This window comes from Penicillium robsamsonii, assembly GCF_028829455.1.
Source record: "Penicillium robsamsonii strain IBT 29466 chromosome Unknown utg000003l_segment0_segment0, whole genome shotgun sequence".
NCBI lineage: Eukaryota > Fungi > Ascomycota > Eurotiomycetes > Eurotiales > Aspergillaceae > Penicillium > Penicillium robsamsonii.
The window spans coordinates 5,127,902-5,149,840 of NW_026643221.1; the positions used below are offsets into that span (position 1 = coordinate 5,127,902).

Here is a 21,939-nt window from a genome sequence, read left to right on the forward strand (position 1 = left end):
CACACCTTTCTGGGAGGATCCGAGTCATGATATACGGCTCTTGCGTCTTTTCCTGTCTAAGCATTACGGATGTATTGAACGGTCCGTGATTAGAGAGCGGCAACACTCCCCCTTCCTTTCTGGGCCCATTGGTTAGCTCACGACGAGCTACAGTTTGTTCGATACCATTCTTTGTGTCACTTGTCGACGGCCATTGAAACTACAGAAAGAGACCATCCAATTTACAAAGATATCCGAATTCGAACGATGGGGAAGTATGTGGCAAGGATCACTGTAAATTTCGGTCCTAGCTAGAAATAACGACATATTCTACTGGTCTGACGAATGTAAAGTTCCAACTCAATTTTGAGCGTTGGAGTTGCGGTGACACGACATTGCGTGATACGGAGTGATGAGCATGCAAGATACCCCCTCTCCCCAGAGAGAACTGTTTATAAACTGTCTCATACCCTATCTATTGAGAAGTAATAGTCCACTGGTTTCAATATAATTTGGACTGACCAAGCATACTATACACTGCCAACATGTCCCAATCTAGTGTTCTAGCGACAGACCCCGTTGTCTATGCTGAATACAAAAATACATGGTCCAATCTCCCGGACACCGAACAAGCATGGATTGTTAGAGCTCATGAAGTCGCCGAGGTGCTAGCCAAGGACGCAGCCCAAAGAGACCAGGAGAACAAATCACCGCGCGCTGAAGTGGCCCTGCTCAAGTATTCGAGCTTGACAAAGCTTCTGGGGCCTAAGAAGTACGGCGGTGGCGAGCAACCCTGGAGCGTTGGTTATAAGGTAATAAGAGAGGTTGCAAAGGCCGATGGGTAAGACCCAAGCATCCCTCATGGCTCCCCAGAATCGTCCCTAACAAGAAGACAGATCTATCGGCATGCTGCTTGGCTATCACCTTCTCTGGTCTACCATTGCAAATGTGGTGGGTACTCCTGAACAAGCCGACCGAACCCATCAGTTGATCATTTCAAACAACTACTTTGTCGGTGGCGCCGTAAACCCCCGCGACAATGATCTGAAGATTACCCCAGATGGAGACCATATCGTATTCACCGGAAACAAGTACTTCAACACTGGAGGCGTTGTATCCGACCTCACAGTCCTTGAAGGTATATTGGATGGTACTCAGGATCATATCTTTGCCTTGGTCGAGACCCAACAGCCCGGTATTCAGTTTGCTCACAACTGGCACAACATTGGGTTGCGGTTGACCGAGTCTGGAGGCGTGAAGATAGAGAATGTCCGCGCTTCTTGGTCAGATGCACTGGGCTGGGATGCAGCTACCAAGAAGCCTCGCGATGATACTTTGAAGATCACGTTCCCTACCCTATTACTGCCAACGTAAGTGCAGTCTATGCCATTCAATATGCCATGCTCTCCCGGTAGTTGCGTGGAATAATGCTTACTTGCTCTCTCCCACAGCATCCAACTGGTCTTTAGCAATTTCTACCTAGGTATTGCTCTCGGGGCTTTGGATTTCGCCTCCAGATACACTACGACCGCAACACGTGCTTGGCCTTTCGGCGGTGACAACAAGGAATCAGCAACGGATGAGTTCTATATTCTCGAACGCTATGGCAACTTTTTTGCGCATCTGCGTGCCACTGAAGCCCTTGCCGATCGAGCAGGCGATCAACTCTCGGGGCTTTATATTCGATATCAAGCGCAGAAATCCGGTCTCACGGCCCAGGAACGTGGAGATGTTGCGGAGTGGGTGGCTAGCATCAAGGTAGTGGCCACCGATGTCGGACTCAGGGTTACTTCTGGTGTATTTGAAGTGACTGGAGCCCGGGCCACCGCCTCCAAGGTCGGATTGGATCGATTCTGGCGGGATATTCGAGTGCATACTCTTCATGATCCGGTAGCATACAAGAATCGAGAACTGGGAAGATATGCACTGCTGCATGAAGTGCCTGAGCCTAGTTGGTATACTTGAGATATATTAGAATGAGATCCAAATCCATAGTCAATAGTCCATGTCCATGGTCCATATGAATATGAAAATAAATACGATATATGCAAGATATGAATATCAATACGATATATGCAAGGTCAAGCGTACAACATAAAATGGTACATACAGATAAGATCCCCCACCGGGCCGATAACCATTCGGTCCGACTTTTTTCTTTTTTTTCCCCTCCATTTTTTTTTTTCTTTTCCTCTGTGGGAAAAACATTCGACAGAACACTCGACAACTTTGTGAACAATTCACCTCTTGATTTATCCTTATCGGGTCATTTTATCATCTTCATATTTTTATCCAATTCTGGAATCCTCCTGACCGCCAATATGTCGGACCAAAAGCAATATGCTACTTACAACGATGTAAGAATCCCTATGGACTAGATATTATCTCGTGCTAGTCAAAAAGAATGGTTGGAGGCATTGATATTGAAGACAGATGAGCTTCAACATCAAGATCTCCTTCAACCCCGCAAAATTTACAGATTGTCTTATCGCAGTCCACAATTATAATCCTGAACTTTAAAAAGACCAAGACTAACGCAAAGATCTTCGACAGGTCCACAATCTCTGCAAGGAGGCGGCGAAAGGGCCCCTCGAGAAGTTCCAAATCAACCTTATAATCGCCATCGGCGGTGGTGGTTACATCCCGGCCCGCATCCTCCGGTGTGTTCAATACGTGCCCCCTTCACCTGGACTATACTGATCCCTACTTGCTAAACAGGTCATTCCTCAAGAAGACTCCCGATGCACCTAACATCCCAATTCAGGCCATCGGTCTGTCCCTCTACGAGCGTTTGGGCACAGACAGCGTTGAGGAGGCCCCTGGTACCGAGGTCAAACGTTTGCAATGGCTCGACATGAACTCGTCGATGGCCAATCTGATTGGCAAGAACGTTCTTATCGTTGACGAGGTTGATGATACCCGCACAACCCTAAAATACGCTGTGGAGGAGCTCGAGAAGGATGTTGAGGAGGCTCGGAAGCAGCTCCCTGCCGAGGACGAAAAGAAGAACAAGGAGACTAAGTTCCACGTCTTCGTTCTGCACGTATGCTTTTTTTGTCCCTTTAGAGGCTGGTGAGCTTGGCTGACAACTAAAATAGAACAAGAATAAGGCCAAGAAGGGTGATCTGCCCGAAGATATGACGGCTAACCGTTACCACGCCGCGGTCACCACTGGGGATGTCTGGATCTGTTATCCTTGGGAGGCTGAGTATGTTATACCTTGAGAAATTTTTGTCTTACAAATTGTGGCTGACCTTTTTTTCTTCTCCCTACAGAAACATTGAACAGCACGATCGTGAAGCCAAGTTGCATCCTATCGTCGCTACGCAGGAGACTACGGTCGAAGAATCCTCTACCTAGGCCGTCCAAGAAAAGATTGTTTAAGCGAATGATTGCATTATCATAAGCATTCCAATTTGCGCGGTGCTCTGACGGTTTATATTGATGACTCTTTGGTCCTCGATTTTACTATCCATGCTCAGATCAGGTGTATAAAACCGAGCATGTAATTTTTACGATATCCTTGATGATTTTCATATAAAAAGTTCTTTCTTTTTGGCAGATTGGCAGACCGGCAGGCTGTCCGCCGAAGACCTTTTGACTTGAAACTGCTCTTGCACTCCGTCATTTCTTTCTCCTGAAAGAAACTGCTCCTGTAATTAACGGGGACCTCGTTGTAACCATCAATCGGAAACCTAGGCCTGGTATCCTCCAACGTTGTTTTGTAGACATCGAATTGTAGACGGGTCTCAAGTGAATATAGCATTGGTAGCGGTAAACAAAAAGTCACTGGAGCATAGTGTATTATATTGATCCGGCGCAGCCTTTTCGACCCTGCAAAGACAAACGCCTCCGCGTCCAAGCACCAATCCACAGCTTGAACTTCTCAGACTCAGACCCAGACCCTGTCTGCCTGGGTTATGGATCCGAGTATCTGGTTATCAGCCTAATTCATGGGCATAGCGATCTCACATTTAATCAACCTCGACCTTGCCCTGGCGCAACTCCGCCTTGGCAAGCTCGATCTCCTTTTGTAGCTCGGCGTGTGCCTCGGGGACATCGTTGAAAGTGAAGATCGCCACACCTAGACGGGCGAGGAGGTAGCAAGCGAAGACAATAAGCGCGTAGAATGGGAGCTGGGTGATTATAGGTTAGTTTTCCTCCCATTAACACACTCGAAGACCAGAGTTGAAGTCGGGGGGTTGGAGTGGGTAACGCACAACTGGAATGACTTCAGTCTGGACAGTCTCATTCAGGGGAACGAGTCCAAGGAAAAGGGAAAGATAAAGCTGGTCAATTGTCAGTAAGACCCATGCGGGATTGTGCTCCTCGCTGAGATGGAGCCACTTCGTAGCATACCGAGGAGACAAGGAGAAGAACGGAAAGGGTCTGGACAGCACGCGTCATGGTGAGATTGGTAGATAAGATAGGAGATTCACAAATGAGAGGAGAGTGGTCAATTGTGAAGATAGCACCGGTTTATCTTAGTAAAAATGAGGGACTCGGGGGTGTTGCAGTGCTGTATGCGGCAGAGGCCAGCTTGGGCGATGCGCTTCTTGGCGCCCGGACTGGGTCACTGGTCTTGTGTACCTGCCAAGTCTATGGCGATATTTAAGGAATTTGGATTCTAGACCGTTCCCATATGTATGGGATTTGTTTTAAAAAAATATGTCTATTTGTCTAGATCTATTTCTTTCATATGTTGAGAAGAAATATAGAAAGATCAAAAAAAGAGAGAAGAATATACTGTTGTACGCAGTACCTAATATCTACCCTTCCACTTTGAGCACGAAGCATTTTACATAAGCAATAATCGCCTCCTGAGGTCCAGCGCTCCGCCTTTATAAAATGCACATACTACAGCATACATACTCTTTCATATTTGACCATTGTCATAGGGGCTAGAGTCACTAATATGGTAGTAGATTCTAACATATCTTGTATTGCAAGAGAACTTCATGAACCTTGGTCTAGATTCAATGCGTCTCGATCTATCCATGATCTATGAAACTATGATCACCATTGCTGAACCTCACCTGAGTAGAGCACGAGCTTGCCACCATACTGTTCCTTAGTTCCCTTGCATAGAACCTCAACCATCCCAGTAATGGACTTCTCGAGGGTGTCAGGCGCCTCCTCCAACCCCCAACCCCGCGCAGCTTCATTGCCCATGTCGGTCTGCACCCAGCCGGGATCCAAAACAAACGCATTAAGCCACTCATCCTCGGCGTTGATCCGAACACCATACCAGTTGATGATAGATTTGGATGCATCATACGCCGCACTTGGGACAGGAGGTTGGCGTCTAGAGATAATTAGCTGACATTTACTGTGTCCCGGATTCGAGCAGACATACGCGAGAACACCGGCTCCAGATCCCATAATGGCATAGATCGGCTTTCCAGTTGACTTCTGCAGCAGATCGCGTGTAGCTTGGTACAACGACACGGCACTTAAGACGTTGACATCAATATGCTCGACTATATCGGCCCGCTTGACATCCTTGACGAGTGGATACAATTTGGCAATGCCAGCATTAGCGACAACGATGTCGAGGTGGCTGATTTCCTGATTGATTGCTTCTTTGACCGCATCAAAGGCAGACTGCTCAGTCCCCGCTTCATACTTGGCTACTATAACACGACTACCCTGGCCTCCGGGGAGCCCAACAAGTATCTGGGCGGTCGAGTGCGCTGGGTCACGGACGGCAGCTATAATGATCTATCGGGGGGGTGGTTCGGTGTCAGGGACTGCCCCAAAATGGAAGGGACGAAATGAGAAAATTGCATGGTTCGGTTTAGCAATGAAACTATTGACAAGCCCTAGGCCCAAGCCGCGATTGGCACCGGTGATGAAGACAATAGTCGGGGCCATGGCGGATTACAACAATCCTTTTGATTCGCAATGATGAGATATGGGAAAAGACACTGAGAATCTGCAGTGACTGATTTGACTCGGAGTGAGTTCGGTCAAATGTAGTGAAACTGAAGTATAATATCCTACAGATATCCGACTCAGTGTACCCTTATATATACTTTTAGATGAGAATCAAACAGGCATTGTCGATTATCAATCCATACGTATCTCATATTTAGTCTCTTACCTCCGGAGATTGGAAGCTGGAGGCCATAGCTCGATCATCCGATTACAAATTCAGGTGATCCCTGCCACCTACATCTCCAAGCCCGGAAAGCTGAACTATCACTATTTCAATAGATAATTGCGTGAGCACTAATTGATCTATGTATTTATATTATCTTGAAAGGGGAAAGCGGCTATCAGCGCGTATATCCATTTGTATAGTTACAAGAATAGTTGGCCGTTTATGCGGCGTTGTAATGTCTCTTTGGTGGTCAACTCAGCTGTCTTCTCAGTGGTCTTCTCAGATATTCCGTTGAGATGTCTTTTTTGAGAAATTTACTCCCGTTCTCGGCTTTATAGGTAGGTTGATGGCCGAGAGAGAGAGAGAGAGAGAGAGCGGTAAGAGGCTTAATTTGTGAAGACAACTTTTCTATGTATAACCTAAAACTGATAACTATATTACCGAGATAAGCCCGATATTCCCGGGTTAAAAAGAATATGTTGTAGTTTGCTGCTGTCGGATTCATATTGTGAAAGTAAATTTGACGATAGGCATATAGTTTATAGCCAGAATGTGAGAAATGTGAGACCAATAACCAACAATGACTATTTTTGAAGCCAGAAACAGCCGTAATTGCTAGCAATAGTAAGATATATAACATTGAGACAACGGGAACCCGAGATCACGTTCCCGAACGTGCCCTAGACCCTACGCCAAGGAATGACCTTATGGATTTGTTACCTTGAAAATTTCAATGGGCAAAAAATAAAGGAGCTAAACTATGAGATAACGCTGGCTGAGCATTGAATTGAGCCGTTTTGGAATACTCAATATCTTTATTTGTGAACATGTACAGTATGCAATTTTCCCACATACTAAGATTGAAGGATTTCGAAACACGAACATTGTTAACGGAGCTCTTTCCCAAAATTAGAAGCTATAGGCTACTGGTTAAGGAACTGTAGGATAATGGTTAGTCCATCAAGCTTATGTAATTCTCCCTAACCGGGAAATTATCATGATTCATTCCTTGAATATCGTGGTTCGATTCCGCGCAGCTCCATCTTTTTTTGCTTATAAAATTTTTCCCCCTCCGATCTCTGTATTTTTGCCTAACTATCAATAGAGTCAAAAATCTGTGAGAGAAAGAAAACCCCTGGAAACACATTTTATTAAATATCACCTAGATATATATATATATACATATATGTATATATATTTACAATTTATCCTCCTTTTCCCTCTGCTGTTACGCACATAGCATGCTCCGTACAATAACTACCAGGCCTAACCTAAACGGGATTGGTGCCTGAGTCGACCTCAGGCAGCACACTCCCTCTCTCCTTCACGAAGAGTCTAAACTTACTTTGTACCTGCGATATTTCTGGTGAGAAAGTCATCTTCCACTCGGATCAATCAACCATTCTGGACTCTTGTTGCCTAATTAAAAGCCACCAATACTCTCTCACATCGGAGTAAACGCTGTTTGCTCACAGTGTTTGAATTGTTGCGACGGGGTCAACAGGCTGCCATCTAGGCTCCTCCATCTAGCTAAGAGGGCTTTTCCTGTTCAGGGAAGGAATCCATATCTTCATACCTTCAAGTCCACACGGACCCTTTAAAATCACCCCACACTCCGGAGGCAACTATCTGACCTCGATTCGGCACGATGGCTTCCCCGGGTATATCTACCGCCCAGCTGGCCGCTCATGGAGATGTCGGCCGCTCAGTATCGAAAAAAGCTGATTTGGAATTGCCTTCTGCCAAACGTATTCTCTCGGATCTACCGGGGGTTTCTTCCTCATTACCGCCCCGCACGGAAACCATTGAGTCGGAAGAGCAACAGGAGATGTTCCGTGAATTACGAAAGGTCATTGAAAAGGCCCAGGAGGCTGACGAAGCTGGAAATAGCTTCGACCTCAAGGAGCTTCATGCATCCCTTGAAGAGGCCGATGCAAACGAAAAATGCGGGCGACGGGACGCCGAGATCCTGCAAAGCGTGAGGGCTACTCTACAAAAGCTCTGGGCTTGTAACTCCGAGTACTTGGTTCAAGCTACCGAGGTTATTGCGGATGGTAGCAGAGATCGTGGGTCAACCCTAGCCACAATTTTATGACTTGCTAATTATGATTTAGCCTCATGGCGTGCTCCATTTGGTCAATCTGGTGTTCTGAATTTCTTCCTGGATGTGGTTTCTTTCAAAGGCGAAATTGATACCAGCTTGTTGCTTCACTCTTTGCGAGTTATTGGAAACTCCTGTGCCGATACAGGTATGCAGCAATTGGTTATATCAATTCCCAGATAACTAATTTTGATGCAGATGAGAATAGGGAGATTGTTGTCAAGGGAAACTATACTCTTGCTATCATTCGATACTTCCTTGATCCAGATTTGATTTTTGTTGCCATTCCGGTCATCTACAACATTTGCATGGATTACAGTATGTTCAAACAGAACCGGATGGTGATACATGTCTTGCTAATATAATATCAGAACCAGCACATGCGCAAATGGCTGCTAATCGGACAGCTTACATCTTATTAAAGCTGATCAAAGATGGTGAGATCGAAGACAATGAGGCCCTACTTCATTTCTCATATGACTTGATCGAGTTAGCCTCAGAACAAGGTATGCTTCATCTCAACCTCGGTCTTGTTTTCTGATCTAACGTACAATTTACAGCCGAAGGCATTGAGAACTCTCCCGACGGAACAATTCTACTGCTGATGGACCTTGCCATTGATGAGACTCTTGATTTTGCGCATTTCTCGTCATTGGCAACTTCTCTTGCTGCTTACCTAGAAAAAGAAAAGTTCCAGAATATCTGTGTGTCAAACGGAATGGTAGAAGGCGTGGTGGATGTCCTGCGCCACTCATTTTCGATTGTGATAGATTCTTCTTTGAGCGAAGACGTTAAGGCTCTCGCGCAGCTCCGCCTCAAAATTAACCAGGCTTTGGCTGAGGTATCAGCATCACCATTGTTCGCCCAATACTACCCCCTTGATTCTCCTCTTTCACAGACCTTGAAGTCATGGGTGGTTGCAACCGAAGATCAACTTCAGATCTGCGCCTGTGTCATGCTTGGAAATCTCGCCCGGTCCGACGAAGTCTGCCAGATGATGGTCAGGGACCTCAAAATCCACGAAGAATTGATATCCGTTCTCAAGGGCGATGCCCGTGGTGCGGTCCTACACTCTTCGCTTGGTTTCCTGAAGAATCTTGCAATTGCCGGCGACAACAGAGCCATTCTTGGAGAGGCTGGTATCATCCCTGCCATTTCACGATTATGGGCGTATGAATCTGTTCCGCAGGTTCAATTCTCGGCTGCAAGTATCGCGCGACAAGTGATTATCTCCTCGATGGATAACATCTCCTATCTCCTAGCTCCTCTCTCACAAGATACTGATTCTCCGGCTCACCAACGGACCTATCTCTCTCTGCTCCTGTCTCTTTTCGAGAAAACAGACTCCACACCAATCAAGACTGAAATCGGACGGACAGTTGCTTCGATCTGTCGGACTGTTAGCCCTAAGGCTCGCGATGGAGATGAAGAAGCAACGTCCTTGCTTGACCGGCTGTACACCCTGCACAAGGGTGTTTCGCTACCAGTAGGTGCGATGATCACGCAGACTCAATGGCCTGTCGTTCGCAGTGAAGGCTGGTTTGCTCTGGCTCTAATGGCGACAAACAGACTCGGCTGTGCTGCCGTTGTGGACTGCTTGCACAAGACAGAGGTTACCGAGTTGCTTAAGACGACCTTGGGCGAGGGCATTCCCAATCAAGATAATGCCGAGGAGACAGACAAGTCGCAAGAGACCAAAGACCGTGACAATGCTTTTGTGCTCGTGCAAAAACTGCTAACGAACGAGGTAAGTTTCCTGTCCTAGAACAATGTTAGACATTTTCTAACCGGAAAATAGTCTGGTGCACTTCCTGTCGGTTATAGAGATATGCTGGAAGACTTGGTGAAGGTCAATGCATCGCAGTTGAAGGCTGTAACAGATGCTTAGTTGAAGAGCTCCTACATGATATGTTGCATTTGGAACACAAGTGTCATCATGGTTGCATATGAGGTTATGCCTCGATCAAATATGTGCTCTGGTTTAGACTGTGAAACTAACATAGTCTAAAAACGGACCGAAAAGAAGCCCATAAAATACCTCTTCACAGGGACGGAAAAAGCAAGGACATTTCTCGCTGTATGTATCCCTGGAAACAAAATACTTCAAGTGAAATATTGCTGTAGATATAGAGATAGCTCGAGCACCCGAGCACAAAGAATCTAATCCGTTATAAGCACCCAGTTGTAGACGTGCAAAAGTTGAACAAAACCATTGGGTATATACGTATATGTATGTACATGTAATTTCTATTAACGGACACAATCCGATGCCCAGGGGCTTGGAGATCACTCAGTCTGCAAACACACTTTCTCCTGTGCATATGCCCGGTAACGAGCTATGAGGTCCGTAGCGTCCAGGCCAGCCGCACCTTGGCGAGCAGAATAATGTGAAACAATGCCCTTGCCATCTATAATGACATGTGGACGAGAGCCATCTGACATATTCCAATTGTGGGAGGATCTGTTTTGGTTGCCGTTGCGGAAAATACGGTGCAAATCCACTGCATCATTACCCCAGAAGCACCCAAAGTTATCGCTGATGGGCTCGGTCGGGTCGACCCATATCGGAAACTTGTAACGGCCTAAATCATTGTCTTCTAGGTGGTGCAAGAAGGAGTAATGCTGCTGTGCACCAACAGTCCAATCATGCAGGGTCGGACCAGTTTCGGTATATACGGATCTCGCGATAGGATCTTGACCGGAGCCTGCATCTCTAGGAAGTAGCCAGCGATGCCCTTCAAAGGGCGGCTCAAAGTCTTTGCGTACTTTGAAGCTCAGCGGGCCCTGCCAGCGTGGAAGACTGGAAGCGCGCCAGTCATGTTTCAGTTGCGACTTTGATCGGGATGGTTGTTTCACGTGGTATAATTCAGGCAGGTATGGGAGTGCAGTTCCCGGATGACTGTGAAGAGATGCGAGAGCTGCCTCATTTATCACATTGGCCGATACCATCAGCGTGCTTGGATTGTCGAGTTTCGTCTTGACGATGGTTGGAATAGCGTTATCCTCCAGAAATATGATATCCCCATCGATTCGGATGTACATCACATTATCATTTGCAACTTTCCACTCCATTTCATTGCCGCGAGAAGAGATAGAATACTCGGGTGTTTGGTTCACAATAGAGTACAGCCATTCCATGCTGACGGCGTCATCGGTCTGCGGCACAAAGACGACCTGATCCAGAAATCCATTATTATGGACTAAATTTTTCTGGAATAGAGTTAGAGTTAATCCATATGGTAATGGCAACATTGTGCATACCTGCAAATAGCAGTCCAAGATTGCTGTACGCTCATGGTAATGGAACGGAACTAAAGCGACTATCTTGAAGCCCTGCGGCTTAGAGTAATGACCCGTTCCGTGCGAGAATGCAAAGAATGGAGAAATCTCCTTGCGAAACAGTAATGAAGAGACATCAAAGAGTATAAGCCCCGGGTTGAGGTAGGCCAACACCGTCAAAATAATGCACGCATAGCCAATAACGCCCCATAGAAGGAGAAGGGTCCAATCACGCCAGTTTGAGGATTTGTTCTCATTGTTGGACTCGACATCGCGAAGGTTCTGGGTACGACCCATAATTAACAGCTCTCGTACCATCTGGCAATTGTTTGGGGAACCGAAGGTGATGGAAAATCCATTGTGAAATTATGGGCATCATGTCCCGGTTTAATGTCGAGTGAGACCATCTTTCCGGTTGTTTGAATAAAGCTTGATGGTCCGTTTTCGGGACTTGAATCGTAGCAGCCAGCCACTAACACAAACCGCTATAAAACAAGATCGACCCCCTCAACTCTTCGCCCTTGACAAAGAGCTAGGGACTGCCGTGTACATTGCCGGATTTAGTTATGGTTGACGGCAAGCGGACAAAGGACGAGGAATGTGGCTGTGGAATGTAGGCGTTGACGACTTCGAATTAATTAGGGCCTAAAGCCATTGATGTACGTATAATGCATAGATTTGCCTTCATAAATAACTTTGTGCATATTGTACAAGTTATATACATATGCGTTGATATTAGTATGGGGGTTGTCTCGTTTGCATGTGTCTCGACATGACGTCGCAGCACGTGTTTCCAAGCTTATCGTCCATCTTGACCAAGAACCGAGACTAGTCTTTATTTCTACTTTTCTACCAACTTTATCATTCTATGTTAATATTATACGTCTGCATGATAACATGAGGGTGGCCGGTCTCTTTGGCCGTTTTTGTCTCAAACGCGGACTTCCGCGTCTCCCCCAACAACATTTCAGTCGCCCGCCATGGCCTCGGCAACTACTAAAAGGCACCCCGCCAAGGGCTCCCATCATAGCTGGAGTACTCATGGCTACTCTGGCACCAGCGGCCTTTTTGAAACTGGCGGAAGAGAATGATGGCCACGACAAGACCGCGGAAATGCAGATGCTGGAGGCTTCGCGCGAAGAGGTCCGAAAGACGGTTTCACCCAACGCGCAAGGCCTCTCGAAGCTCTGCCAGACAATATGGGTCTATTTTTACTGTTATGTCTATGACCCTATTGCCACAGGGATACGCTTCGTTCACCTTGCCGTCATATTCATTCCGGTTGTCGCCACGGTGCCCGCCATCTGGCTTGGTCACAAAGTGCAGGACCGGGATGGCGCGCGGTCTGGCACATTGTGGTGGTATCGGTTCTTGGTGAAGGCAATGGAGCGGGCTGGTCCTGCGTTCATCAAGGTAAGCTGATATCTTGGTTGGCGAAGAACTGTCCATTGAACAGACAAGCTGACTTCTTAAATAGCTCGGCCAATGGGCTGCTTCACGAACAGATATCTTCCCACCGGAAATGTGCAGCATAATGTCGTCACTTCACTCTAATGCCCCCGCTCACTCACTTCACCAAACGAAGCGCATCATCCGCAAAGCATTCAATGGACTACCATTCGAGGACATATTCGAAGAGTTCCAGGAGGAACCGCTGGGAGTTGGAGCGATTGCACAGGTCTACAAGGCGAAGTTGAAACCGAGCCTTGCTGTAACCAATGAAGAAGAATTGGGCATCGAACCACCAACGCTGGGGGAGAAGGTCCGGAAAAATGTCGACGTGCTAGTCAAGAGTTCCCCGCAGCGGGTGCCATCATCATATGTCGCGATTAAGGTGCAGCACCCCCGGGTTGAACAAATGATACATAGAGACTTACGTATCATGTCATTTTTCGCTCACTTGATCAATGTCATCCCCACGATGCACTGGCTGTCTTTCCCCGATGAAGTACAACAGTTTGGTGAAATGATGAAGCTACAACTGGACCTTCGGATTGAAGCCGCCAACCTCGTCATATTCCGCCAGAAATTCAATTCTCGCACTACTGCTTGGTTCCCATACCCATACTTAGAATACACCACTCGTGAGGTGTTGGTTGAGGAGTTTGCCCAAGGCATCCCGTTAGCCACCTTCTTGGATATTGGAGGGGGTTTATATCAGCACGATATTGCCAATGAAGGCCTTGATGCATTTTTGCATATGCTACTCATAGATAACTTTGTCCATGCCGATCTCCATCCAGGGAACATCATGGTTCGTTTCTACCGGCCCAGCGAGCTAGACCTCTCCCTTGGAAAGCATTCGCGTGCATTCGATGCCCCGACGCGGGCCGAACTTGATGTGACAGAAGCAGTCCTTAAGCGGTTACGCCCGACTCTCAATGACCCTGAGGATTGGAAGGCTGCTCTTTCCCAGCTCAATGACGAAGGGTATCGACCGCAGTTGATATTTATCGACACCGGTCTTGTCACCCAACTAAATGAGACCAACCGGCGGAACTTCCTCGACCTCTTTCGAGCTATTGCTGAATTTGACGGATACAGGGCCGGTCAGCTTATGGTCGAGCGATGTCGAACACCGGAAGAGGTCATTGATCCGGAGATATTTGCGCTAAAAATGCAGCATTTGGTCCTAGGTATCAAATCTCGAACCTTTGCTCTGGGGAGTGTCAAGATTGGCGATATCCTCAGTGAGGTATTGACTATGGTCCGCGGGCATCACGTTCGGTTTGAAGGAGATTTTGTCAACGTCGTTATTTCATGTCTCCTGCTTGAAGGAATAGGACGTAGTTTGAACCCCAACCTAGATCTGTTCAAAAGGTGAGTTTTCTCCTCCGTGGGGCTTTTGACTTGTTTAACTAAAGCTGACTTGTCTAGTGCTCTTCCTATACTACGACAATTGGGATCAGGAAGTTCATTCTTGCAAACTGTGCGCTCGGGCGACTACTCAATGCTCTGGGTTTGGCTCGGCCTGGAAGCTCGTGGAATGCTGCAGGCCAGCATCGAGAGTGTTGAGCATTGCGTCAAGTACGACCAACTGTCCCCTAATATATAAGACCATTTGCCATTCTTCTTTTGTACCATACACGCCCAATTCTTCACGGTTGATATGAGCTTAGATGGCATGTCTGTTGAATGATATTTTAGAAAGATACACTTCATTTTAAAGAAATCTGCAAGCAAACGTGAAACCTCTGATGTTTGGGGGGAAAGTAAAATTAATGCAAAGAGATCATTATCATATGTCCATTTTCATAGGATAACGGAGACCGAGGCTGTGATATAGGACAAGAGGGAAGAAGATAAACATCGTACAAGCACAGGAGAAGATAAGCAATGGAACGCCAGCGCCATGCCTTCGAATAATTACAGAGTGGAGTGGAGAAGTAGACGGTCTGGTTGTTGCAGCTGTCAAGCACTCTTAGCGCGAAGCCTGTTCACGAACAGTTGCACCGCTAGCCCTCCACCAGACATCACCTCCCCATCTCATTAAGCGCTCAACAGCAGCCGTCGGTGTATCCAACGCAGGGCGGATATCAAGGTGGAAGACTGGCAGCCCGTGGGGATCTGGATCCCCAGAGTAGTAATCGATGACATATCGAATTTCCTTCGGACCCGAAGGTGTCTGGCGGATGATATACCAATCGTGGCGGTCGAACGGAGGGCTGGTCCTATTGGGCCTAGAGTCAGCATTTTTCTTAGTATATATACCGCGAAGGCAGTCCTTACTCAAACTTGCTTGGGTAGGCCCAGCTCAGTGCCTGGTATATCTGTGCCTTAGGTGACCACTCTTGCGGCCGACCCTGGAATCGGAGTAGGCGAGGTTCGGAGGTCAAATCGAATTTACCATTCTCGTCTGCATAAGTTAAGTCCATGCTCAGATTCTCCTCGCCGCGCCGGCAGTGTTGCCATCCAGACTTGAGACCCTTGGCAAATACGCGCTCCCATCCCACGATTTCATCCCAGGCACCTTCATTCAGGAAGTTGTGCACTGCAACCATCGACTCCACCGCATCCTGGGGTGTGTCTGTGTGTCCTTTGCGCAACATGGCGTTGTACATCTGTTGTGGAGACGGATACTCCCAGTTGCCTTCGCCGTCCCCTCTTGGGATTGAAGAACCTTCGCGTTCAACGGGAAGATCAACGGTTTGATTGGCGGCGCGCTCTTGGGAAATAGACGAGAACATATAGTTCAAAGGATTAAGCTTTGACAGGGTCGAAGGCTGCGCGGCGTTGGCAGGTGGCTGCGGTGTTTGCACCGGTGTTGATTTTGGGGCTGAGTAGAATGGAGAATCTTTCGATTTCATGGGGCAACTGCTGGGGAGTTCAGCAGCAGGTGCTGGCAAGGGCGAGGGTTTTGAGCCTGATTCATGCATCGGACATCCCGGCTTTAGATAAGAGTCAGTCTAAATGATCCAAGCTGTGCAAGATGCGCAAAACAAACCGGAGGTGATGCATTTGAAGACGCATGTGGGATCGAGACGGAAGTCTGTGGAGAGTCTGCCCAAAACCAACCCATTTTGAAGTATGAAGCAAAGAAATTTTGATAAAATCCAAGGCGAAATCGAACGCGACAAAAGACCGGAGCGGACTTTTTTTTGGATGACATAAAGCTGCCACATGATAGGTCAAGCTTAAAGCGGTGAGATGTAAACAAATCCACCTGGATAGCCCTGGCTTTATACTTCTGGCCTTTTTTTATATCCTTCGTATATTGAAAGACATATAAAAAGAACATTGGAGTGCTATCTTACATATAACATCTTAAATCTCATTTTGAGCTAGATAAATTAGGTTATCAAGTTTTATGCTTAAGAACAGCGGCCGTGCTCTCTCATTTATATACTTCGTGTACTTTCTTTTGACCCTTTTTTTTTTTTGGCTTATTATTGCTATTACTGCTGGTTTTGCCGTAGAGGATATACAAGTGCCCACAATTGAGAACTAAGCAAGGGAGAGTGTCCCCGTTCCAAGAAGAGAAGAGAATTCCAGTTCCTCCGACTCGGATATCACAAACCCAGTCATCGCTTCGTCCCAGACTGAACGCCAATTCAAGCTGTCCAAAGCCGCAACAAAGAAAAACTCAGCCATGAGTTTCGAAATTTGCTCCCACGACTGCCACCCACATATCATTGCAACACGGGCCAGCCGCTCCACAAACCACTGCCGCTCAGGTTGACCAAGGGCACCTTGGGCTCCGACGAATAATGCCCAAACATAAAGTCCAAAGGTTTGATTTGGTAATCCCACAAGAAGAGACAATTTGCAGCTATCCAATGCTGTCTTGAGGTGTTTCGTAAGGGCTCGACCCAATCCAGATGATGAAGGCGAGACAATCAGGAAATGATTGAGATAGCAAATAGAAGCCACTCGAGTGACTGCTTCAATCGGATGAAGATTGGGCTCCGGGTTGGGGGAACCTTCTGCATAGATATAGCTGAGAAGTTGATGCTCTGCTTCGCAATTCAGGATGCGGAAAAAGTCTTGGTCGCCTGGTTTAATGACATTAGGATTTGTCTGATAAGTGACGCTAAAGAATACCATGTCCCGAAGCACACTTATAATTCTCAATAAGGGTGGACTAAGGAATGTATTGGCAAAAAACCCAGTGCCTAGTCTGTTGAGAGGAGACGAAGCCAGTGGTCTGATTCGCTGTTGAATCTCCGAAGGGATTGGCTGTGCATCCCAAGTTAATGGGAAAACGGGTTTGGTCATTAGGCCCGAGGCGGCCTTGATGTCGGTTCTATTTCATCAACCGTGAGCGGAACTCAGTAGAGAGGCGAACCGGACACACACGTACGTGATGATGGCAGACAACATAGAGGAAGAACGAATACTTTCATCTGTTATTCCACCCCGCAGATCAACCATACTTTTAAGTCCTGTGAGGTGAGTATGGACCTCGCTGAACTCTCCGATTATCAGCTGTGGAATGTCAACACCGCAGCACTGCAACCCAATATTCACGAACAGAATTCATACCGAACCAGTGAGGAGGTTGATTATGGTATCAAACGCCTCGTTGCTTAGTCTGCGACTCGGATCCCGTACTTTGGCGCTCATCTCTTGAATGGACTTTGCTCTCATCATACAATAGTCAGGGTCGTCGGTAAGCACCGAGTCCCAATTACCCGATCGCTGGCTTGCGAGAACGGCTCGATGTGCAGCGCACATGCTCATCAACCCAAAGAAACTACCGGGATCGGAGAACGAGGACCGAACCATTAGTTCCATTTCTTGGTTTGAATCTTTGCTCGTGTTCGGGAAAGTCATCGGTACGAATATGGTTTTCCCTTCACCCTGTAGTCAGCTCTAGTTCTGGGGAGGCTCATGCAGCAAGAACACCTAAAAACGACCAGAACAATGGACAACGCTGAATGAGTAATACGTACAGTAGTACACCAAGTGTGCAACCATCGAAGGAAGCTCATTGGTACCGGGCAACGTAAAGAAAGGATCCAGAAACCATGATGTAGGTGGATTAGGATTTGAATGGAGAGGCAAAGGATAACCAGCACACCACCTGACAGGACGTCCTCGATAAATTGAGGTAAACCTGTCTCCTGAGTCTGTGTCCAGTATGGAAGACGAAGCAGAGGACTGAGATGAAGCCCTCAAAACCAGCCTTTGTTCATCAGATTCATCGACGGTAGGCTTGGAAGAACCGGATTGCCCACGATTTTGTCTGGATGTCCGTTTCAACCCAGCGAGTCTCTCGCGCCGGCGTACATCACGCATAACATGAGAGCGAATAGCCTTGCGTGCATTGACATCTTTAATCCTCTTGGAGGTCAAGTCATCGTCGTGATCGATGAATGTAAAGGAAGGCCGATCTAGCGGCGCGGGTTTGGCCTTGGGTTCTAGTCGGGTACTTCAGTCCAAGCTCTTCAAGATGGAGTTCTTTTTGCAACTCTATGCTGGGGGGGAAAGTTCATAGACAAATAGGAAAGAGCACAGTGAACTTGACCTTTGACCGCAATAGAGTCAAAAGAGGCCGAGGCAAAGTCCAAAAGAGTCAGGGATTCAGAGTTTAAACCCCAATATATCAAAGTAAGCACTGACCTGAATGAGTAGAACCAAAGGTGAAAGGCTGCAGATGATCCATCCGAGGACCAGAGAGGCAAAAGACCAATAAGTGTGGATAGAGAAGGCGGATTTAGAAGAGAAAAGGAGCGTAGTTACGATGTCAATGCGGGGTGAGCATAAGCCCGATTCAGTTGGAAGATCCGGTGCTCAAATGGTGTAACAATTATATTTGGCAAAAAAAGTGTTCATTCCATTCTATATTGTAAACGTCTTGAGTATGGCGCCTGTTTAATGCTTGTCAACCCGCTAACCTTGGAGGAACAAAAAAGGAAAAAAAAAAAAAGGCCATAGGATAAAACATCACAAAAAGGGTATTCTAACATTAAAAAAAAAAAAACTAGTCCAATCTCATGCTCGCATATCACTCAATAGTCGTGAGATCAGTGCATAGCCAAAGAAGACGGCAACACAAATCCAGATTCGGTTTCGTCCAGCCCAGCCTTGACCAGCCTCTCTCGCAACGTGTCCACCATCCACGACAGAACCAATTCCAGGAGCACTACCGTTAGGTCGTCGACGTAAAGCACTAGTCTCTGGGGAACACTTGGTGGGCGCATCGGGGTCAGGTAAAATCTGGCCGGTGGTGGAATCGATGCGATGCTCTTTCATCCAAGCCCAATTTTCTTGGTCAAGTTCAGGCCATTCTGTGCGGAACTTCAAGCCTCCATCTCCGGCCTTGACATTGTTGATACCCTTGGAAGTTCGGGTGACACCGGCGGTGGCGCTGATATGAGAACCTCCTCCAGTCGAGTTCCACCACCGAGATCGGGCGGCAAGTACTCTGCGCTCACTTTCCGAACCACTGACACTTCCCGTGGTCATCTCTTCACTGGTCATGAAAGAAAGGAGGCCGATGAGAATAGTTGAGACTTCCCAGGCGGGGTTGAAGGATTTCGGGTGGAAGTCACTGATGCTTAGACACAATCGAGTAGAAGGTTGGAATCGGCCACTGGGGGTGTGCATGCGGATGGCGGGAGGAGCGAATGGGTACTCGGGAGGGAAGATCAATGTACCCCAGTACTGTCCATTTTCATAAGGAGTTCCCGGAGGTCCAGTGAGGATGTAATGCCACCTAGAGTAGGTTAGCTTCGGAGTTCTGCAGCAATGCGGCAATGTGAGAGGGATATTTCATCACTTACTCAAGGATATTGGTCTCAGATGGATGGGTCACGATAAATGGGGTGGGATCTTTTTGGATATTTTGGTATTCACGAGTGAGCTATAGTAAGTATTGTTAGACACTATCCACGGATAACAGATTGGACTTGGAGGTCTGGCCACTTACCCGTTTGAAAGCCGCCTTTGTCGCCATCTTTGGTGATATGAGCAGAAACAAGAAATTTTGCAAAACAAAATGAGACAAATCGGTGTTTTATGACCGAGAAGCAAACCCGAGGAAAGAAATTGAAAGAAATAAAGAAGTTGCGGAGTCAAAGGTTACCGCAATCAGGCGCTCACGTTCGCGGGGTCACGTGTTGGTTCCATATCCTGCGGGTTTCGCGCACCCCGATTTCCCCGGAGGCTGAAAGTTCTGGCCATTGCAGCCGCAAAAATGTCTTCCTCTTTTGCCGAAGGAGACGAGAGTGTTAGTTTATATCTCAGGCAGCTTATGGACTACCTGAAAGTTCAGTTGACCCCCTACTGACTTATCTCCGTTTCTAGGTCTTCGAGCGTTTGCAACAGCGAGCAGACCCCAAGGTGTTGGAAGAGCAACAGCAAGCGGTCAACGAGCGCATGCAAGCTATTTACCAAAAGGCCCAGAATCGACTTGCTGAATTGGTATGGTCTTTTCAACCCCCTAGCAGCGGATGACAACAGGCAATTCATATTTACTTGCGGAGTTCCCCGGCTGATCGCGATATCTATTAGATCGACGAAAACTCGACTTTACCCTGCACCATCTCCTCTGTTCAAGTCACCAGTGCCCCTAATACCCGACGAAGCTTCCTTGAGCGCAACTTGAGCCCGCTTTTGAGCGCAAACAAGGGTCGGCCCTACACACTGTCCGAAGCGTTGCGGGAAGTGTCGGCTACCGCAGATAAACTTGGACGTTTCGGTATGAGATGACGGGATAATAGTAACGATGGGCGGCTACTAATATCATCTCAGATCTATTCCACCAGCCTATTTCGGTCTACCTGGATGAGTCGCAAGGCCAAAATGGCATGCGCAACATTGATGTCCATCTGGCGACGCGAGAGAAGCCTCGCGTACTGATGAAGACTGGAACAGACTTGGGCAATGCCGAGGGCTCAGCCTACGGTAACCTTCTCTGGCGCAATGTCTTTGGTGGTGCCGAGACTTTGAGCTTGAACGCTTCGCTCGGTACCCGGACACGGTCCGCTTACCAGGCTGCATTCGAGACTCCGATCTTGGGTGATCCCGATTTCCGCCTAGAAATTGGCGGTATTGCAAGCTCCACCCAGAAGTCTTGGGCAAGCCACGAGGAGGTTCTCAAGGGTGGCTGGAGCAAGCTCCGATGGATATCCAAATCAGGCCACCGTCACGAATTTGGATACACCGGGTTCTGGAGACAGCTTACTGGTCTTGCGGAGAATGCCTCTCCTACCGTCCGCGCAGACGCAGGTGACAGCGTGAAGAGTAGCATTTTCCATAGCTGGGTTAATGACCAGCGGGACAATGCCCTTCTGCCATCTCGTGGCTACTATGCCAAGGCGTTCAACGAGCTCGCCGGATTTGGCCCACTCAAGGGCGATGTCTCTTTCTGGAAGTCGGAAATCGAGACACAAGGTGCCATCCCTATTCCGATCCCAGGAATCAAGGGTGACAGTGGCGTCAGCCTCACCACTGGATTCCGTGCCGGTCTTCTCTACCCTCTTGGACTGGAGTCCAACCCCCGCCCTCAACTTTCTCGTGTCAATGACCGCTTCCAGCTTGGAGGGCCTACTGATGTCCGAGGATTCCGCCTCTGCGGTCTGGGTCCTCGTGAGGGCGTTGATTCACTGGGCGGTGATGTGTACGCTGCCGGAAGCGCCAATCTGCTGTTCCCGCTTCCCAGACTTGGCGCTGAGAAGCCTGTACGGTTCCAGGCCTTCTTGAACGGTGGCCGCTTGCTGTCTCTGCAGACCTCACAGAAAGCCACTCCTACTACTAATGGTGAGGTGCAGGATGCCTTGGTCTCAACTCTCTCTGAACTACAAAATGGACTGCCCAGTGTGGCAGCTGGCTTTGGTATTGTGTATGCCCACCCTGTGGCTCGCTTCGAGCTTAACTTTTCGTTGCCTTTGGTGTTGCGAAAGGGTGAAGAAGGCCGCAAAGGGCTCCAGCTGGGCATCGGTATCAATTTCCTGTAAACATTGGCAAGTTAGATTTCTTGCGGATACAACCATACCACTTATACATTTCTGTACCAATTCCAATCAAGTCCAAA

At 47.6% G+C, this 21,939-nt stretch overlaps 11 protein-coding genes across 11 annotated transcripts; 5 read left to right on the forward strand and 6 right to left on the reverse strand.

The window, feature by feature from the left end:
* Nucleotides 1-524: 524 nt before the first annotated feature.
* On the forward strand, nucleotides 525-1,944 carry N7447_006712 (thermophilic desulfurizing enzyme family protein; the record flags this gene model as incomplete). The annotated part of the gene is made up of 3 exons (XM_057230974.1): nucleotides 525-820; nucleotides 876-1,349; nucleotides 1,431-1,944. The coding sequence occupies 3 exons, from the start codon at nucleotides 525-527 to the stop codon at nucleotides 1,942-1,944; spliced, it is 1,284 nt and encodes a 427-aa protein (XP_057086064.1).
* A 356-nt stretch (nucleotides 1,945-2,300) lies between these two features.
* On the forward strand, nucleotides 2,301-3,339 carry N7447_006713 (xanthine phosphoribosyltransferase; the record flags this gene model as incomplete). Its single annotated transcript, XM_057230975.1, has 5 exons — nucleotides 2,301-2,336; nucleotides 2,533-2,639; nucleotides 2,698-3,022; nucleotides 3,078-3,187; nucleotides 3,255-3,339. 5 exons carry the CDS (start codon nucleotides 2,301-2,303, stop codon nucleotides 3,337-3,339), a joined length of 663 nt encoding a protein of 220 aa, XP_057086065.1.
* Nucleotides 3,340-3,953: 614 nt separating this feature from the next.
* N7447_006714 (dolichol-phosphate mannosyltransferase subunit 3) lies at nucleotides 3,954-4,386 on the reverse strand (the record flags this gene model as incomplete). The annotated part of the gene is made up of 3 exons (XM_057230976.1): nucleotides 3,954-4,115; nucleotides 4,200-4,268; nucleotides 4,339-4,386. 3 exons carry the CDS (start codon nucleotides 4,384-4,386, stop codon nucleotides 3,954-3,956), a joined length of 279 nt encoding a protein of 92 aa, XP_057086066.1.
* A 609-nt stretch (nucleotides 4,387-4,995) lies between these two features.
* On the reverse strand, nucleotides 4,996-5,853 carry N7447_006715 (Short-chain dehydrogenase/reductase SDR; the record flags this gene model as incomplete). Its single annotated transcript, XM_057230977.1, has 3 exons — nucleotides 4,996-5,284; nucleotides 5,336-5,690; nucleotides 5,751-5,853. 3 exons carry the CDS (start codon nucleotides 5,851-5,853, stop codon nucleotides 4,996-4,998), a joined length of 747 nt encoding a protein of 248 aa, XP_057086067.1.
* Nucleotides 5,854-7,730: 1,877 nt separating this feature from the next.
* Nucleotides 7,731-10,071, forward strand: N7447_006716 (uncharacterized protein; the record flags this gene model as incomplete). Its single annotated transcript, XM_057230978.1, has 6 exons — nucleotides 7,731-8,148; nucleotides 8,197-8,331; nucleotides 8,382-8,501; nucleotides 8,555-8,689; nucleotides 8,744-9,930; nucleotides 9,982-10,071. The coding sequence occupies 6 exons, from the start codon at nucleotides 7,731-7,733 to the stop codon at nucleotides 10,069-10,071; spliced, it is 2,085 nt and encodes a 694-aa protein (XP_057086068.1).
* A 398-nt stretch (nucleotides 10,072-10,469) lies between these two features.
* Nucleotides 10,470-11,780, reverse strand: N7447_006717 (uncharacterized protein; the record flags this gene model as incomplete). The annotated part of the gene is made up of 2 exons (XM_057230979.1): nucleotides 10,470-11,393; nucleotides 11,445-11,780. 2 exons carry the CDS (start codon nucleotides 11,778-11,780, stop codon nucleotides 10,470-10,472), a joined length of 1,260 nt encoding a protein of 419 aa, XP_057086069.1.
* A 579-nt stretch (nucleotides 11,781-12,359) lies between these two features.
* Nucleotides 12,360-14,517, forward strand: N7447_006718 (ABC1 kinase family protein; the record flags this gene model as incomplete). Its single annotated transcript, XM_057230980.1, has 3 exons — nucleotides 12,360-12,875; nucleotides 12,940-14,282; nucleotides 14,340-14,517. The coding sequence occupies 3 exons, from the start codon at nucleotides 12,360-12,362 to the stop codon at nucleotides 14,515-14,517; spliced, it is 2,037 nt and encodes a 678-aa protein (XP_057086070.1).
* Nucleotides 14,518-14,883: 366 nt separating this feature from the next.
* N7447_006719 (holocytochrome c synthase CYC3) lies at nucleotides 14,884-15,981 on the reverse strand (the record flags this gene model as incomplete). The annotated part of the gene is made up of 3 exons (XM_057230981.1): nucleotides 14,884-15,133; nucleotides 15,192-15,850; nucleotides 15,907-15,981. 3 exons carry the CDS (start codon nucleotides 15,979-15,981, stop codon nucleotides 14,884-14,886), a joined length of 984 nt encoding a protein of 327 aa, XP_057086071.1.
* Nucleotides 15,982-16,406: 425 nt separating this feature from the next.
* N7447_006720 (uncharacterized protein) lies at nucleotides 16,407-18,567 on the reverse strand (the record flags this gene model as incomplete). The annotated part of the gene is made up of 5 exons (XM_057230982.1): nucleotides 16,407-17,205; nucleotides 17,263-17,387; nucleotides 17,445-17,755; nucleotides 17,855-18,322; nucleotides 18,525-18,567. The coding sequence occupies 5 exons, from the start codon at nucleotides 18,565-18,567 to the stop codon at nucleotides 16,407-16,409; spliced, it is 1,746 nt and encodes a 581-aa protein (XP_057086072.1).
* Nucleotides 18,568-18,896: 329 nt separating this feature from the next.
* On the reverse strand, nucleotides 18,897-19,860 carry N7447_006721 (ubiquitin-conjugating enzyme E2; the record flags this gene model as incomplete). Its single annotated transcript, XM_057230983.1, has 3 exons — nucleotides 18,897-19,620; nucleotides 19,688-19,767; nucleotides 19,834-19,860. The coding sequence occupies 3 exons, from the start codon at nucleotides 19,858-19,860 to the stop codon at nucleotides 18,897-18,899; spliced, it is 831 nt and encodes a 276-aa protein (XP_057086073.1).
* Nucleotides 19,861-20,100: 240 nt separating this feature from the next.
* sam50 (SAM complex subunit SAM50) lies at nucleotides 20,101-21,862 on the forward strand (the record flags this gene model as incomplete). Its single annotated transcript, XM_057230984.1, has 4 exons — nucleotides 20,101-20,133; nucleotides 20,211-20,327; nucleotides 20,418-20,604; nucleotides 20,658-21,862. The coding sequence occupies 4 exons, from the start codon at nucleotides 20,101-20,103 to the stop codon at nucleotides 21,860-21,862; spliced, it is 1,542 nt and encodes a 513-aa protein (XP_057086074.1).
* Nucleotides 21,863-21,939: the final 77 nt, after the last annotated feature.